At 42.3% G+C, this 19938-nt stretch overlaps 1 protein-coding gene across 1 annotated transcript in view; it reads left to right on the top strand.

Moving 5' to 3' along the window:
- LOC125311868 (rab5 GDP/GTP exchange factor-like) overlaps window positions 1–3700 on the top strand; it is an 18282-nt gene extending 14582 nt beyond the window's left edge. The window contains 4 exon segments of the mRNA XM_048270236.1: window positions 1–116; window positions 486–701; window positions 3361–3519; window positions 3521–3700. The exon segment at window positions 1–116 is cut by the window's left edge and continues 141 nt beyond it. Coding sequence (XP_048126193.1) covers window positions 1–116; window positions 486–701; window positions 3361–3519; window positions 3521–3556 — 527 coding nt within the window. The 3' untranslated portion in view covers window positions 3557–3700.
- Window positions 3701–19938: the final 16238 nt, after the last annotated feature.

Here is a 19938-nt window from a genome sequence, read left to right as displayed (position 1 = left end):
ACATCGTGCTGAAGGCCAACCCGCCGCGCCTGCAGTCCAACATCCAGTACATCACCCGCTTCTGCAACCCCAGCAGACTCATGACCGGAGAGGACGGATACTACTTCACCAACCTGGTACACACACACACACACACACAGTGTCTCAGTCTCTCCCCTCATCGTTGTCTCTCCTCCTCACTGGATGTTTCTCTCACACACACACACACACACACAGTGTCTCAGTCTCTCTCCTCCTCTCTGGATGTTTCTCTCACACACACACACACACACACACACACACACACACACACACAGTGTCTCAGTCTCTCCCCTCCTCATTGTCTCTCCTCCTCACTGGATGGTTCTCTCTCACACACACACACACACATACAGTGTCTCAGTCTCTCCCCTCGTCATTGTCTCTCCTCCTCACTGAATGTTTCTCTCTCACACACAGACACACACACACCCTCTCACCCCCTCTGTCTCTGCCCCCTCCCCCAGTGCTGTGCCGTGGCCTTCATAGAGAAGCTGGATGCCCAGTCTCTGAACCTGAGCTCTGAGGACTTTGAGCGCTACATGTCTGGCCAGGCGTCTCCCTGCGGGCCGGATGCGGGCCGCGGCTGGGCTGGCAGTGGGCCGGCGGGTGCCAGTCCTGGGGTGGTGCAGGCCCAGCGGCAGATAGAGACGCTCTCGGGCCTTAGCCAGCGGCAGGAGCAGGTTGGAGTTGTGTGTGTGTTTGTGTTGTAACTGAGGTGTGTGTGTGTGTTTGTGTTGTAACTGAGATGTGTGTTTGTGTGTGTGTGTGTGTTGTAACTGAGGTGTGTGTGTGTTTGTGTTGTAACTGAGATGTGTGTTTGTGTGTGTGTTGTAACTGAGGTGTGTGTGTGTTTGTGTTGTGTGTGTTTTGTGTGTGTTGTAACTGAGGTGTGTGTGTGTTGTAACTGAGGTGTGTGTGTGTGTGTTGTAACTGAGGTGTGTGTGTGTGTGTTGTAACTGAGGTGTGTGTGTGTTGTAACTGAGGTGTGTGTGTGTGTGTGAGGTGTGTGTGTGTGTGTGTTGTAACTGAGGTGTGTGTATGTGTGTGTTGTAACTGAGGTGTGTGTGCATTTGTGTTGTAACTGAGATGTGTGTGTATGCTCCCCAGGTGCTAAAGGGTGTGTGTGAGCAGCAGTTGTGTGTGTGTTGTAACTGATATGTGTGTGTATTGTAACTGATATGTGTGTATTGTAGTGGATATGTGTGTGTGTGTGTGTTGTAACTGAGGTGTGTGTGTGTGTGTGTGTATTGTAACTGATATGTGTGTGTGTGTGTATTGTAACTGATATGTGTGTGTGTGTGTGTGTGTGTGCGTGTGTTGTCACTGAGGTATGTGTGTGTATTGTAACTGAGGTATATGTGTGTTGTAACTGAGGTATGTGTGTGTATTGTAACTGAGGTATATGTGTGTTGTAACTGAGGTATGTGTGTGTATTGTAGCTGATGTGTGTGTGTCAGAGGAGGCTCCTTCATTGAGGAAAATTTCAGAGAAAAATAAAAAATATATAAAGTGAATTACTAATCTGATAAATTACTGTTACAATTACTATTTGAACACTTTGAATGAACAAAATCGTTCCCATAGGTCAAAATGCCAACAGCACCCCCTATCGCAATTGAAAATAACTGTATGGAGGAGCTTCCTCCTCAAGCCCCTCATTGAAGTCCATTATAAATGCCTCGGACCCCAGCGGCTCGTGAATCACGTCGTTTTAGCTCCTCCGTACAGTAATTTTCAATTGCGATAGGGGGTGCTGTTTTTAGCGGCAACGGTGAACTAAGCTGCTCTGCAAGCAAGAACGTTATCTGCAGTCATACAACTAAGAATCTTGTGTTGAACGGAAGGCTTGTTTTTTTGCTCCTGAAATAAACAGTACAATGGAATCAGAGGACAATGTCCATCTTTTATACATTCAAATACAGTGCAAAGGTTAGGATCAAAGCAGGAAGACCAGTTCCAAAAATGAAGGATGGTAAGGCTAGTGTAGGCTACTGAATGCTACATAGAAGGCCTATGACAAATAGCCTACTCATGACTAACTGGTACCGTTAGCACTGGTCTGTCACAAACGTGGACAGTTCAGGGATTTGGTGATAAAACATTTTCGGATAGTTATGCATTGTTATAATCATCCAAGTTATGCCTCAACTAAACAATTGTTAAATAATGTTCTTGTTTTCACCGTTCTAACTGTATCTTTGGATGGTTACATTGTTAATGAATGTTTCGGACCATGATGCATTCCTTTAATGACGTCTTCAATAACATTTACCTTTCGAGTATAAATTCCCACTTTATAAAACAAGTGTCTATTTTTAGTATTATAGACTTTTTTGCAAATGTATTACATTGAGCAAAACCTCCTGACTTTCCATAATTTTGCACATCTGGAAAACAGTATTTCATAACTAGACCTACATATCTTCCCTGACTTCCCAGACCTAAATTTACATTTATTTACATTTACATTTATTAATTTAGCACTATTATCCAAAGTGACTTGTATATATAAATTATATTACAAAGTCTATTGTCCCTGGAGGAGTTTGGGGTTAAAGGGACACCAGGCAACGTTTTCGTGTTAATTAATCATCTTCGTAAGTCGGTATATGGTTAAATGAGTCATTACGGGGCGAATGAAGGCTCTCTCGCCCGCCCCTACTGCCTGTAGGAAGAATATCCCACTTGCAAGTTCTTGGAAGCCAAGAATTGAACCACAACTTTTCTGGCTGCTGCATGCTAGCCTAGCTCCTCAGACCCCTAAGAATGTCAGAACAGCATTTATTGCACAACACACAACATTGCCAGTTAAAATGCCACATAGTACATACTGCTGCTATAAATGTGTCTGGGTAGGTGGCCTACATACTCGTTCACATATGCCACCAACACCATCACAACCTCACATTTGCCACTAACACCATCACAATCTCACATTTGCCACCAACACCATCACAACCTCACATTTGCCACCAACACCATCACAACCTCACATTTGCCACCAACACCATCACAACCTCACATTTGCCACCAACACCATCACAACCTCACATTTGCCACCAACACCATCACAACCGGACATTTTCAACACCATCACAACCTATTTTTTAACCAATGTTGACATTTCTTCCTCCTGTTATGTTTTGTGTGTGTGCCACTGTTGTGTGTGTGTGTGTGTGTGTATTGTAACTGATGTGTGTGTGTGTGTGTGTGTTGTCACTGAGGTTTGTGTGTGTATTGTAACTGAGGTATGTGTGTGTTGTAACTGAGGTATGTGTGTGTGTGTGTGTGTGTGTGTGTGTGTATATTGTAGCTGATGTGTGTGTGCATCTTCCCCAGGTGCTGGAGGGTGTGCGTGAGCTGCAGGCGGAGCTTGTGCAGTGGGAGGCGAGCGTGGCGCGGCAGGTGCAGGGCATCCTGGAGAGGTACCCGCTGGAGCTCCGCCCCCTGCCACCTGCGCCCGCCATCGACTCCGACAACACGGACGACGACCGCCTGCCCCCCGCCACTCACGCCGCAGGTCTTTGCTGGCTAACGCTGCCCTGTGTGTGTGTGTACTTATGGTATCCTGCACCTGTGTGCAGCGTGTGTGTGTGTGTGTGTGTGTGTGTGTGTGTGTGTGTTAGCCTGGTACGTGTGGGAGTGTGCAGTGTGTGTATGAGAGATCTGTTATTATTTAAGGGAAAGAGCGTCTGCTGTGCGTTTTCAAATGGGTGTGTTTGATCTCCATCAGTTTTGTTTTTATTTTGATATTTTTCCATCATTTTAATTTCATCCTTTTACTTTTTTTTAAGTCATTGTGTACATGCTAGAAGCAGACAGCTAGGCTGGTGAAACTTAAGAGACATGCTAACAGCAGACGTGCTTAAAGCAGAAATGCTTACAGCAAATGGCCAGGCTAGGGCTAGGCTAGGTTCTTTAGCCAAATGTCCAGGCTAGGGCTAGGCTAGATTCTTTAGCCAAATGTCCAGGCTAGGGCTAGGCTAGATTCTTTAGCCAAATGTCCAGGCTAGGGCTAGGCTAGATTCTTTAGCCAAATGTCCAGGCTAGGGCTAGGCTAGGCTCTTTGCCTCTCTCCAGGCTAGGCTCTTTAGCTTCTCTCTAAACTCTTTGCCGTTCAGGTCCATCTTAATTGTGCAACTGACTCTGTGAACTCATAAAAGTTTTATTTATTTATTTAACTTATTTACCGCAAAAAATTCAGTTCAAATTTCTCTGCGAGCCACATGCAGTCAACAAAAACAACAACATATCTGGCTCACGAGCTACAGACTCCCAGCCCCTGCACTACACACGTATTAGCCTGGGTTTTCTCATGCTGCCTTACGCGCACAATTTTATTCACACTGCTAGGCAGCCTGGATTCCATGGAGCAAATTTTCGCCTCAGTTAGGGGACCAATCACAGAACGGAGGGAGGTATGAGCTACGTACAGACGCATTTGATAGACATTCGTAGCGCCCAATAAACGTCTCTGGGCATTCGTAAACCACGTTTCAAATACTAGAAAATGAATGTCTAGTTCCCAATGAGATGAGGTCTGACGTTAGCCAGGCTACACACGTATATGGTGTACCAACAAGAATATTCAAAATGAGACGCAGGGTTCTAATGCGTGTCCGCAGCTCACATCTGCACTGTGGAAACTGCTCAGTGAGAACAGGCAGTGACACCAGCCCCAGCTAATTTATTGACACGTCACAAGACTGAATCAGGCATTAATCGGTTGGGTAATTAGAAGAACTTTTCGACAAATAGAAGAAAGATGACAGCGCTGGACTTTGTCAATGTTTTTTTTTTTAGAAGATTTGTGGTAATGGTGAGACTTTTCAAGGAATTCAGCGCTTCCTTGTCTGTGCTCTGCCCTACCGCTGTTTGCTTGTAAGGTCTCGCGCATGCTGTTAAATTTCATAGTGATTAAATTAAAGTTAGTTTCTGTGCAGTGGTATTATATAACATTGTGTCAGACATATTAGAGCCCAGAGTGCAGGAAGTCAGGTAGCCAGACTCGAGTCGTGTAGAAACCTGAAGCTGAAGTTAGTGTTGCGCTCCAGATTATACCTCATACCTCTGGTCCTCCGCGAGTACATTTGAAGCTAATCAGTCTCATGGCATTACGCACCCACTCCGCTGCGTTACATATCCAGTGTTGCGCTGCTTGGGCTGAAATAGGCAGTGTTGTCCAGTGTGTCCAGTATTCACGGTTTTGGGGGCTTAAGACTGAAAGGGAATTGTAAATGTGTTATATAACTAACATCCCAGAGAAGCTGCTGGGGGCAGACCTGTGGTCATAACTGACCGCCACACTTTAGGGATCAATATTCTGGTGGTCAGATGTGTCGTAAAACACACCTGAAAAATAAATCTGTACGCTAATGATATTTATACCATTCCTGTGATATATGGGTACGAATATGTTAAAGTTCATTCCAAATATGTTATTGTCTCGTGACTGCATGGGTATGAGGCCTTCCCAAGCTTACTGACCATATGATGCCTCAGGAGTTTGTTGTGGTCTCATTGCATTTGGGCTGTAACCGTCTGGCGTCTTGTACAACCATTAAAATATGTTACTGTACCTGCTAGTGTTAATGAGGTTGGGTTCTGCTACACCCATTACAATTATGTTACTGTGCCTGCTAGTGTTAATGAGGTTGGGTTCTGCTACAGGGATGGAGATAGTACTACAGCGTTATTGTGGGTTGGGTACTGCATTGTTAATGTGGTAGCATACTGTTACAGCGTTAATGTGGTAGCATACTGTTACAGCGTTAATGGGGTTAGTACTACAGCGTTAATTGGCTTGGTACTACAGCGTTAATTGGCATGATACTACATTGTTAATGTGGTTGCATACTTTTCCAGCGCTAAAGGGGATGGTACTACAGCGTTAATGTGGTTGGTACTACAGTGTTAATTGGCTTGGTACTACAGCGTTAAAGTGGATGGTACTACATTGTTAATGTGGTAGCATACTGTTACAGCGTTAATGGGGATGGTACTACAGCGTTAATGGGGTTGGTACTACAGCGTTAATGTGGTTGGGTACTGCAGTGTTAATGTGGCTGGGTACTGTTACAGCGTTAATGGGGTTGATACTACAGCATTAAAGGGGGATGGTACTACATCGTTAATTGGCTTGGTACTACAGCGTTCATTTGGTTAGGTATTGTTACAGGGTTAATAGGGGTGGGTACTACAGCGTTAATGTGGTTGGTACTACTATAGTGTTAATTGGCTTGGTACTACAACATTGATGGGGATGGTACTACATCGTTAATGGATTGATACTAGGGCGTTAATGTGGTTGCATACTGTTACAGCGTTAATGGGTTGATACTACGGCGTTAATGTGGTTAGGTATTGTTCCAGGGTTAATAGGGGGTGGGTACTACAGCGCTAATTTGGTTGGTACTACATCGTTAATGCTGTTAAGTATTGTTACAGGGTTAATGGGGATGGTACTAGAGCAGTGTTTCTCAGTGTAGTCCGCAAGCTATCCCAAGTGGTCCGCGAGCAGACGTGGTAAGATATAATATAGAGGAGTTGTTTGCAATATTGAACCAACATGTATGTAAATCCAAACAGTTCTTCAACACTGCCTAAGCTACAGCAGTTTAAATCATATGAATCCTCTGACATAATAAGCAAGGTGCAAAGACAGTTAGCAAGGTGGTTCACTAATTAGGCCTATTGTGTAATATACTGTTGTAGTAGGTCTAGGCCTACTCTTCTTTTTTTTTCAGCTTGGTGGTCCATGTGTTTTTTTATTTGTTAGGTGGTCCGTAGTCTGAAAAAGTTTGAGAAACACTGTGCTAAAGCGTTAATGGGGATAGTAGTAAAGCGTTTAGGGCATTTCAGTACAGTACCAGTACAGCAGCATCCTGGAGGCTGGGAGGGATGAAACAGGCCCTGCTACTGTACGTTATCACAATGGGACTTGGGACTGCTGCTGAAGGGACTGGTGCTAGAGACGTGTGCGTGTGTGTGTGCGCGAGTGTGTGTGTGTGATCATGCCCCCAGCTCTCATTTATGTTCTGAATATAACCAGTGCATTGTTTGACTACTGTGCTACCTGTTCAGCCTCTAATGGGCAGTTTAAGGGACAGTGTGTCTCATTCCTGCTGAAGACCTCAATATCATTCATTTTAAGATCAATTCCATTCATCATTCATCGTATTATCATAAAAGTGCACACTAGTCTTGTCACGATACCAAAATTATGACTTCAATATGACACCAGTATTGATGGCACAATACCAATGCAAAAGCCTTAAGCATCAGTTATTAAAGTAGTAGAATAGGCCTAGATAATAGAACATGGGACTTCTTTTTTTGTAACTGATAATGAATATGGCTTTTATTAAGACCGAATTAAAACGCAATTGTTAAAGTATCGGGACTAATAAAGATAGTAAGAGTATTGTGACATCTTTCTAGTTTTGGTGTATCATGCAACACTGGTGGACACTAAACAGCAACCTCACTTTTAATGGTCCACACAAGGGTGTGTGTGTGTGTGTGTGTGTGTGCAAGCTGCGAGCGAGAGATCAAGAGAGAGGTTGTGTATTCAGAAAACACTCCTTATTTCACCGTTTGTAAATGAGGGAGATTATCTCCCTGTACGGTTAGAACTCTACCTTGACTGGTTTATGTATATTTATTTAAAAATGTAATATATTTGAGTTGTTTGACAGAGTAATCATAATTTATCATGCAAAATAAAACATTAATGAAGGCTGTCGTAGTGTCTTGTTCATCTTCTTTGGTGTTGTGGCTTTAGGTGTCCACGGCTTCAGAAGCTGCATCTAACCCATGTGCTGTACTGTGGCTATACAAAGTATTCACTTGGATATTTCCCCTTTTTATTGCTTTAATAAATGGAATCTTTGTAAAAAAAAGAAAAAGGCCAAATTAAATGGACAATAATTTACAAAAATCCCGTCAAGGTGACAGCAAATTTCTACAAAGTAATGTTAATTAATTAAAAATAAACAATGCAAAATAAGCGATTGCTTTAATATTTACCCTTGTTAAAGTGACTGACCTAAATCAACAGCGGTCCAGCCAATTAGCCTTTTTTACCTGGCGGCGAGAACGAGGCTACAGGGTACACTTGCCATTACACCTAAGTCCAGCAGATGGTGGTAATGCACTCTGTTTGCAAACTGCAAAAACTCACTGAAGAAGAAGAAGAACATGCCAGTAAACCCTTCTTTTTCGGTGAGATTTTTCTTTTGGCAGTTTGCAAACAGAGTGCATTATCACCATCTATTGAACTGAGGTGTGATGGCAAGTGTACCCTGTAGCCTCGTTCTCGCCGCTGGGTGAATAAGGCGAATTGGTGCTAATAGTCCCACAATTAGTGAAATGGGGATCACCTGAGTATAGTGAATGTGTATATAGTATTATAAAGACACCTGCGTCTGGAAGGTCTAGTCACTGGTCAATCAGTATTCCTGGCTATACAGCATGGAGACAAAAGAACACTACAAACAACTCAGAGAAAAAGTTATTGAAAAGCATAAGTGAAGGGATGGATACAAAACAAGTCACTTAACATCCACTGGAGTTCAGTGAAATCCATTAAGGAATATGGCAAATGTGCAAATCTGCCTAGAGCAGGCAGTCACCACAAACTATGTTCTGGAGTGGCCGAGTCAAAGCCCAGACTTCAATCCTATAGACAATCTGTGGCTGAACTTGGTTGGGCTGTTCACACCCGATCTCCTTCCAACCTGGCAGAGCTTGAGCAGTTTTGCACAGAATAATGGAGTAAAATTGCAGTGTCAAGATGTGCAAGCCTAATTAAGACCTATTCACACAGACTCCATGCTTTAATTGCAGCCAAAGGTGAATCTACTCAATGCTGACTTGAAATGGATGAATATTTATGCAATCGTTTTTGTAAATTATTGTTGAATATACAGTCTTGTATTCAAGAACCATTTTTTTCAATGTGGTATCTAACAGGATTTTAATGAAAAGCATTAAATCAGAACTAATTAAATATTAAAATCACGCTTTGAGATCCTGTTGAAATCTTAACACACGAAGGTCACAAGTGAAACACAAATCACAACCTGCCTGAATCTTACAGAAAGTGGCTGTCCAACAAGGGCAATTGGTGAAACCAATGGGACAAGACAGGTTAATAAACATAATCAGTTGAGGGGTGGAGACAGAGATAGAAGGACCAAAAGTACATGGTTACGTAAAACAGAACCACATAGCAAGGACCCATATAAAGAAACACGCATAGCAATTAAGGAAGACAAAACAACACGCCAAACCATAAAAACATGTTTGTATATCAAGCTTGGTTTAAAGTATCAACTTCACATTTTGAGACTTTACTATTTAAAACATGGTCTTCCAGCTACCTTCACGGTAGACTTTGTCATACATGGACAGTATACACTTCACCTATAGGTGTGAAATTATTCATTACATTTTGTTTATAATTCAATGACACCCAATGAGTTATTTAGGGCTCTATTGCAATTGACTTTGTATACTGGCGCTTTTGTCTTTCCTATTTTGCATTGAGTGCATATTGGAATTTTCCCTCCACAGGTACACGTCCATAAATTAGGGATTTAAATTGCGCCCAAGGGGGCGGTTAAGCGAAAAGAGGGGGCGTGATCCGCTGCAAACGTTTACTGTTGGTATATTGCAGTTTCAGAAAACAATTCCGCCACAGACCAAGGAGGTATTCCATCAACCTCACTACAGGCCAAACCTGGCTTATTTCGATTAGTCTCGCTAATTTTAGTGAGAATTCCGTTCCATTAGTGAGGTTAACGTGAATCCCAGCTTGGTAACTATGGGAATTTATGCCACACCAGACAGCAAACTGACTTTGAAACGCATCCGCCGCGGAGGTACGGTGAACTCCGGAACGGATCCAGAAATCGGATCCGAAACTGCGTCCACTTGCACACCACGGCGGTCCCTTTGCGTATCCATACATAAATAGATACATCCGCCCCGGTTTCGCTTTGGATTCGCGAATGAGCCACAGATCCGCTCCGGGTCCGTTTTGGACCCGGTCATATGAGAGGCATCCGCCGCAAATCACCCGTCCCAGATACGTTTAGGATCCATTCATGAAGCAGTTCATCTGGCCCATATCTCTGGCATATTTCATTGCCAAAAACTAGCTACTACTACAGAAATATGTACATGGATTTCTATGCAACATCACGAAAATATGCGTGCGAAACCAAGAGGCAGAAAGCACCATAGAACAGCATAGAGCAATGCAGAAGAGCAAAAGAATAAAATGAAAACTGCTGAAAACTGCACCAATTCGAAATCACGATGGTTAGAGAATGTTAAATATGTTCAATATCCCTAACAGAATGCATGTCTTCACCAAAAATGACTAAATACAATGTTATATTAACGATGCAAATGAACGGCAAACTTTGAAATATAGTGTAGCGATCTCACCCTCTGACAAGAATCACCTTTGGCCAGGACGGCCATTTATTGGAACAGGAAGACTCAGACACACTCAAACACATTCGGATAATTCCATAGGGCAACACAGGGGTAGTCTCAGCCACACACGTAACACACAATAAGGGTTTACCACACACATCAACATGGGGATAAACAAATGAGGTACAACCAAATAGAAAATTAACACGCTAACAAAAACACAAAAACATGTTACACGCAACTACAACTATTATAACCAACATTACAGGTTATAGCATTCACTCGCACTGCATTATGGGAGACACTCATTCAACGTTAGACATGTACATCCACCGACGTTACATAACCCCTTCCCGAGCCATTGTCGTCCCCGGCAATGACAGCTCAGCTCACCGCTCGCGGCTGCGTCTGTGTCAGTCCCAGTGCTTAGTCCAAGTGACCGGAAAGCCTCCGGCTGCAAATGGAGAGTCCACGGCTGCCGGAGCTTCTCTGTAGACGTAGGATCCCCAGGCTGTCGGTGGCCCGCTCCTGGCCACTACGACCAGTCTTTGGATCCCGTAGGATCCCCAGGCGATCAGTCTTTGGAGCCGCTCCCGCAGAAGGCCCGGCATTCTCCAACGATAACCCCTCCCGACTGGAAGGGCTCTCGGCTGCCTCTGTCACGTCAGTTCTCCCCCGAACAAGCACCAGAACCGCCAGGCGTGGGTCGTGGTGTCGCTTGGGCCCTCGGTCTCCCCGCTGCGCTACCTCAAACAGCAGCAAACAGTCCCACTGCAAGCCGAACCCCCGGATACGCTGGAACCCCTGGATGTTCGGTAGCCCCTTCTGGTTACAGTGACAGCTCGTGCCCGTTGCCACCTGTCCACAGTGTGCCGATCTCCAGGCGGTCAGCAGTCCACGTCGAGGTCCCTCCTCGCGCTGCCCTCTCGTCGAACTTTTGTCGGCTGTCTCTCGAGCACAACGATGCTCCACTGTGGCGGGAAATGGAGACCCCGACCCTCCAAGCAGGCTCGGGACACACAGGAACTCACACACAAAACGTGAAAAACACTGCGCAGGCTTGCGTCAACCGGAATGTGCGCACTTTAAATCGCAACAGTCCACAAAACGATAGCTCCCAAGGCTCTACAGATCGACGTTACCCTCATGGCCACAAGCTGGAGCACCGCAAGCTCCCGAACTAGCAGCTACGACTCCATCACACTCTCGACCGGCAGCTGACGCTCTCGACGCTCTGGAGAGTTCGCGCTCTCTATGGATGAGATCCTCGGATGACGGCAGCATCGACATCGGCGTCGAGCCGGGAACTTCTTGCCAGCCGCGAACACTTCCGCGACATCAGCCAGGGCCATTCACTGGCACTGACCAGCGCTGGCAGCTCTCGTCGGCTATGCAGGGCTGGTCCCGCTGGTCGCCGGCACAGGTCCCGTGGCGGGCTGAAAGGTCCTTCATCCTCTGTAGTGGCGAGCTCAGCGAGCTGGCTAGTCCTTATAAGGACCATTAGAACATCTGCTGAGGTTCGCCGCCATCTTGCTGGTCTGGTCTTTGGCCTTCTTCTCCATCTTGATCTGGCATAGATCTTCGCGCCCCGGGAGGGGCCCATCCCACTTCTGACACCAATGTAGTGATATCACCCTCAGACAAGAATCACCTTTGGCCAGGACGGCCATTTATTGGAACAGGAAGACTCAGACACACTCGAACACATTCGGATAACTCCATAGGGAAACACAGGGGTAGTCTCAGCCACACACGTAACACACAATAAGGGTTTACCACACACATCAACACGAGGACAAACACATAAGGCACAACCAAAGAGACCAACACGCCAACAAATACACAACAATGCCAAACGCAACCACAACCACTACAATCGACACTACACACTATAGCATTCACTCGCACTGCATTCTGGGAGACTCACCCAACGCCAGACATGTACATCCACCGACGCTACAATATATTTTTTTCATGTCTTTTGTCCGAGTGGCTGTAATGTAGCCGAGCGCTCATGGCGTATGAAAAGCGACTTCAAACCGCCTAAAACAACTTGTTTGTGAATGTCTGACAACTGCTGCGCATGCGTGCAAAAGGAAACCAGTAGGTGGAGAAACCAGAAGGCACACAACACCGAACGATTTTAAGGCTATTTCGCGATAGGCTACTCAATGGTGCTATTTCACACGCGTATTATAGCGACCCCCACTCACGGGGTTAGTGAAAGGTGTTAATAGACGACATGAGCCTACAGTGGACTAGGGCTGTCAAAATTGCTCAAAAATGACGCTCGAATATCCCTCTAAAATAAACACATGTATTCGAATATATTGGAATATGTAGGCTATATTATTTTATTATTATGTCAGTGATGCGATCATGTCATCTGTTTTTAACTTTTGTATGGTTATTGCTTGACAAGGGGATCCCAAGCAGCATTCAGCCATAAGGCATTTCCTAATTCACCTGACACTGATATTCAAAATGTTGAAACTATTTTCGCATAGCCTATAAGCATGTTTAATTAAATGTAATGTTAGTTGTAAACAAGCGGGCTACTTGGTGAGGCTTGGCCTCACAGATGCTTCATGCCTTAAATGGCAATACAAATCTTCACGATAGGCCTATTAACTGACCGCCCGATTCACGTTGGCTGGGGACAGGGGGCCATCAGACATTTGTTCCCAAGGGTCTATGAATTGTTAACCCGGCCCTGCCCCCCAACGAACGCAACTTTCCACCTCTGAGATAGCTGAAAAGAAGTCTAGAGGACTCCTAACTCACTAGACCTACTTACTGTAGGCTGCGCAAACCACAAGCCTGCATTCGAGGCAGGCCTTCTGTTGAAGAATTTTATATAAATCCTGCGCTAACAGTAATCCTCCTACCCCCGCTACCACAGCTGTGGATAGTGTGGCATGCTCACGCTTTATGTCTCCTTCTTGCAAACTAGGCCTATAGCCCAACCATTTACGTCTTCAAAAAATAACAACTTGCCAGATATGCCTTCATAAATTTGGGCTTCATTCAGCATTTTGTTCTTCCACTCATTAAACATTGTTTGCTGGTAACCAGCCACAAATAGCCTACAGATTCTTGCGTGCGTTCTCTCCAAAATGTGCCCGTTCTATAGGCTATCCAAGTGCATAATTCTGCGGCATAAAGCAGATGTATTTGTGTATTGTACAGAAAAATAAAAATCACCCGTCAAGCAGTCAATTGACTACATTGCAGTCAATAAGTAGTGCAAAACGTGGGTCATAGTTATCTAAGCCTCTGCTGTGAGGCCAAACCCATGAACAAAGACGCATTGATATCTGCAATAGTTTTTTTTTTGCGAAACAAGCTCACAGCCGAACAAGTCATACTGAAGGGAGAGGCAACTGGCATGTGATCTCCCCACGGGCCAATGGATGTACAAGTTTTCTCCTGTGCCTACGATTTTTAATCCAGTGTTTTGTCAAGTTGCAAAATGCTATTCGTTTTAACGAATTTTTATGATAGTACCCTATACAAAAAGTACTTCATACTATCTTAATTGCTTTATACTCAATACTTGACCAATGGCTATTGCATCTGTCTATTGAAAGTGAGAATGTGGCATGTGATATACTGTGTAGGCTTCATAAAATAAAATAAACAGATTGCTAATGGCCTACAAGCTGATCTGGGGGGCGTTTCCCGTACAACTACGGAGGTTAGCTTTTTACTAACAGGATGCATCGTTCAACTAACCAACATGTAAGTTACGACTGTTTCCCAAAACTGTCGTACTTACATAGTACTGTAAGTTTGGACCATGATAGTTTCCAAACTTCAGTAGTCTGGACTAAGGTGGTTAATGACGTTTAGTAGCACGTGAACGGGCACCTGCACATACTTCTGTGGCGCATTGCGTTAAGGCCGGCAGATGACAGCCGCCGTTGCACAGCAGTTACCAGTCCCCTGTCCAAGAGTTCGAATCTGGGTTAAGACGTTGACAACAATATTGACATCGTTGTTTACTTAAGTTTATCTTTTGTGCAGATCATATTATCAAAATCAGAATCAGCCTTCTTGGCTTGGTTTGCGTAAACTAACAAGGACCCCCTCCATGAAAATCAAAGGCTACATATTCTCAGCTGACTCGTCAAAAAGTGCGCACCACCTTATCTGCAAGTGTGTGACTTTTACTTACGTGCACATGGCTGCAAATTGACTTTTAATTTATGTATTTTCTGCCTTGGGCATTTTAAAATATGGATGTATGGTGGTTAGAAGTGTAAATGGGTGGATGACAAATAATCCTGAAAAAAGGAATTTAAAAAAACTTCAAATATCATCCCTAAAAAGTGTTTATATGTGTTGCTGTATCTCTAAACTTGACTAATATAATTTTTTTTTTGAAAAAAAAAGTGAAATATATATTTGTATGTCAATTTGTCATGTTAGTGCCTAAAATTGTCATATGGTGTGACGTGAAAATAATTTGAAATAAAATGAAAATTAGATACTTTTTTCTACTTTAATTTATGTCACTGTACATTTTAATCACGTTTGCTTTGATATGCAACATTTCCTTGTGACTATTTAGAAGAAAAACCTAAAATTTAACAAGTTATTTTGTCAAGGTGGAGAATGCCCTAAGTGTAACCAGATATTTTAGCTTAATTCTAATATTTCTTGTAAGAACTCACTCAAAATTTTGAGGTTCTTGCAGAGACCATTTCCTTTGTGTGCTATTGATGTTTTAATGATTTTTCAATTATAAAGTCTTTTTTGTGACATTATTTAATGTCACACCAAATGACATGGTGTCACGCCATATGATGAACTGCACCACTCCACCATGTGTCAGAGCAAAACAGGGTTTTAATGACAATAAAATCATTAACAATGAATTTTGAAGTCACTGTATGAATGGTGTATGCATGTAACAGCAAAATAGATGAAAGTTTAGTATTTATTTTTAAACTTACATGGCATGGTAACATAAAAGAAAAAAAGTATGAGAAATATGAATTGTACAGATACATTTTTTTCCCAATTATCACAGATTTAACAAAAAACATATAATATCTGAATTTAAATAATGTTTTTACAAGAACTTTTATGTAAAAATGCAATTTGGTCATAGGGTGTGACAGAAATGTCATATAGTGTGACTTGAATAAAGCTGTCACACCATATGATGCAGCGTCACACTATTTGACATTTTGACAGTTAAGCCAATTTTCTAGACAGTTAAATACAGCTAACTATTATTTAGCATGCAACTGACCACATGGCAGCAGTGCTTTTTAAGAATTCATGAAGAATATTTGTGGAAAATAGCTACTTTTTTAGGCAAATGATGTCACACCATAAGACACTAAAATTTGGCCACGATTGATGATGTCCAATTCAAAGCTTTTTATATAAAAATCCAAAAAGCAGAACTCGCCTCTTGACCATGCCAATTACTCCTGACATTCTATTGTTACTTCCTGATTTAGCAGGGTCCTCTTCCCAATAATAATGTCCAAATGAATGCCCGGTCAAAATATACTATATAGTGTCACGCCATATGACAACCATTTTATGGACAAAATATATTTGATTATAACTTAGTTGGACAGCATGCATAAACATCAAAACTTTCTGTGGTTGTAAAAAACATCCAATTATTTTATATGCATGGTAAAATTTTAAAGTAATTATACTTTTTATGGATATACACTCTTTTTAGGAAGTTCGTACACATGGTGGACAGTCACACCATATGACATTTTTTATGTTTGGATGATTATTTTAAGTCAAAAGTGAAATAAAAATCCAATAAATTTAATATGACAGAACTTGAACCTACCAGACCTACAACATTTCCATATCAATTCTTAACAATTGGCATTTTTTATAAGTGTGTGACACATGGACAGTCTGAATTCTGCTATTTGTCATCTACCCAAATATCAATTAGAAACCTAAATATATTTATAATTATTAATTTGCAAACAAATAACTGGCGTCAGTGACGTCTTTAACATGAAGATCCCTGGAACTATGCTTCTAGCATTCTACCACAGGTCGAGAGGTGTAGTTGTAACTACACAACTTTACGATAGTGGTTGCGAACGTTCGTTGCTACTATGGTTTTGGGAAACACTAATGTAGTGGAACGATGCATTGGACTATGTAAGTTCCAAATATGAATGTAATTCTGCGGCATAAAGCAGATGTATTTGTTTATTGTACAGAAAAATAAAAATGACATGTCAAGCAGTCAATTGACTACATTGCAGTCAAGAAGTAGGGCAAATTAATTTACGAAACCAAAACGTGGGTCATAGTTGTCTAAGCCTCTATTGCGTAGCCTGTTAAAAACGTCGCCAGATAGTATTAAATTGGCAACAACATTGTTTTCTGCAGAAGCCTACCCAAGGCTACAGATTAATTCTGAACAGTTATTTCTCTACTGGCTCAATTATCACACCGTTTTGATTTACGTAGTTGCGTTAACCCCAACACTGACAATAATGTAGACAGCAAATTTCGATTTTCGTTACCACCGTGTAGTCAAGCCTTAAGCCATACCCAAGTAGCCTAAATCGAGGTAATGTTTAATTATGCATGATTTATTTTGTTATTGAATTCGTAGGCTGGGATTACTCTCGGCAACAATTATGTTTAATGGTAGATCCTGCTTTTTCAGAAGGGACCGCAGGCAGAGCGATGTACAGTGGTAGAGCGACGCACAGTGGCTGAAAGTGGTACTAAAGCTTCACGCAGCTTCACGCCGCGTAATGCACGAATGAAGTGGTCATTTGAAAGCGATGCCCACTGTAACATACAGCTATGTGCAGTGTGGTAACAATGCCATTGTAGTGCAGAAACAGGAACACTACTGTATATATAAGAGTAGTAAGAATAAATGTAAATGTAAATAGGTTGTGTAAAGACAGCATGTGTAGACAAAAGGCATGTGACCAGCGTTAACGGCAACCTACAAATGTAGAGGGTATAACAATTTCTCAGTCATTACCTGCTCCTAGAGCAGGGCTATTCAACTTCATAACCAATTGGGCCAGACAGGAAAACCACTGGGTCATTGTGGGCCGCTCAAAATACTGTGTTGCTAAAATTACTCCTATTGTGGCTATTAGAGACATGCATTCATGAGTATCCAGCTACATTTAAAGAGTTAAGTAAAATACATTCACACACACAAAAAAACATCACTTGATGTTGTGGACATTCCTTGGATACTCTGAGATCCATCAATAGGGTCTCAAAACAATCCCAAACAGACATAAGGTCTTTATAGAGCAAATCCATATAGATTATTTGTCAAATAAACCAGTAAAACAGAATTCAGGGATGGAATATATAACAATCACACTATAGCTCATATATTTTAAATAAATCAGTGAAAAAGTATCCTGACAAACAAGCAGCATTTTGAAAAATTCCAATCAGGTTTTAGATCAAATCACAGCACAGAAACGGCTCTAGTAAAGATAGTCAATGATCTCTCAGACTAGCTACCGACTCAAACAAAGTCTCAATCCTTATTCTTCTGGATTTGAGTGCATTTGACACCATTGATCATAGCATCCTAATTCACGCCTTGCGAAGTGGGTGGGTCTCTCTGATAATGCTCTAAACTGGTTTCAAACCTACATTACTGGCAGAGATTTTTATATCAGTCTAGGAGATCATGTATCTGAAAACATGACTTGCCTTTTGGTGTGGCCCAGGGAGCTGCCTTGGTCCCCTGCTATTTTCTCTATATATGCTTCCATTGGGAAACGTCATAAGTCAGCATAATGTAAACTTCCACAGCTACGCAGATGATACCCAATTGTATCTTTCTGTGGAGCCAACTAACCCAGATGGCCTTTGCTCCCTCACTGCATGCCTAACCTCCATTAATCAGTGGATGAGCAAAACTTTTTGAAACTAAATGATGACAAAACAGAGGTACTTCTGGTTGGACCAAAACTAAAAGCGAGATATTATTCTTAGTAATCTGGGGAACTTGGCACACCAGGTCAAACCAAAAGTAACAAGCCTCGGTGTCATCTTAGATACAGAGTTAAGTTTTAAGCCCCATATCAGTAAAGTTACTCAGACAGCCTATTTCCACTTGAGAAACATTGCCAAAGTGCGGCCCTTTTAACTCAACAAGATGCAGAAAAACTAATTCGCCTTTATCACTAGCAGGTTAGACTACTGCAATGCACTTTTCACTGGTCTTCCCAAAAACATCTAAAGAAATTGGCACTCATACAGAACTCTGCGGCTAGACTTTTAACTAAGACTAAGAAGAGAGAACACATCACCCCTGTGTTGGCTGAACTGCACTGGCTCCCTATTTCCTATAGAATTGATTTTAAGGTTATGTTAATTACTTACAAAGCTCTGAATGGCATAGCACCTTCATATATCTCTGAGCTTTTAATATCTTATCAACCACAAAGGAAACTTAGATCATCTAATTCTAATCTTTTAATCGCATTACCCAAAGTGCTCCACAAACAAAGTGGAGAAGCTGCGTTTATCCATTATGCCCCCAAACTATGGAACACCCTGCCTCTGTACATCAAGCAGGCGAGTTCAGTAAATATTTTTAAAAAAGATCTGAAAACATACCTGTACAGGAAAGCTTTTAGTTAACTCATCTTATCCTGTAGACTACATTTTCAGATTATTCTACATCTGCTACTATTGGAGGGCGCAGCCTGCCAGAAGCAGATGGGCTCCCCCTATTAAGTCAGGTTCTGCTCAAGGTTTCTTCCTGAATATGGGAGTTTTTCCTTGCCACAGTTGCCATATGGCGTGCTTGTGGGGGGTAAGAGGGTTAAGGCTGCCAGTCTTATGACGTCATTTTATATATTTTTGATATGTTGCTGAGTAAAACATAAACAGCAAAGAAAAGTGATTGATAATGACTGACTGACTATTATTGTGTTACATGCTTCAAATGTAAAGCACTTTGAGCTGCATTCTGTGTATGAAAGGTGCTATACAAATAAAGCTTTATTATTATTATTATTATTATTATTTTAATGCCTTGTACATATTTCATAATTTCAATTCTTCTGTAGGTTACCTGATAGCCCAGTTTGAGAGGCGAAAGACATGTGACATTATTTTTGCAGCCAATCATTGTTGTCGTTTTATTGATTTGATCTCAGTCATAGCTAAATTTGAAGGCAGGCCACAGGTAAAATCCAACAAACCACATTCACCCCGTAAGCCAATAGTTGAATAGCCCTCTCCTCGAGCTTTTGAGATATTGCCATCGCTCCACCACTGAAAGGCACTGTTAGAATGCCAGGTTCAGCATAGCATATTCCACTGTCTGCTCACGTTGGTGACCGGACCAGGGCAAGCACGCTTTCGCAGTTCCCACCGGAAATGCATCGAGTTTCAAAATGTTCCTGGAAACCTGCTAAAATCATCTGCACCCCTCTCATCAGAAAATACTTCAATGTCCCTGCAGGGAGTTTT

Source organism: Alosa alosa, chromosome 2 (assembly GCF_017589495.1).
Source record: "Alosa alosa isolate M-15738 ecotype Scorff River chromosome 2, AALO_Geno_1.1, whole genome shotgun sequence".
In the NCBI taxonomy this organism is placed as follows: domain Eukaryota; kingdom Metazoa; phylum Chordata; class Actinopteri; order Clupeiformes; family Clupeidae; genus Alosa; species Alosa alosa.
This window is presented reverse-complemented; position numbering and strand designations above follow the sequence as displayed.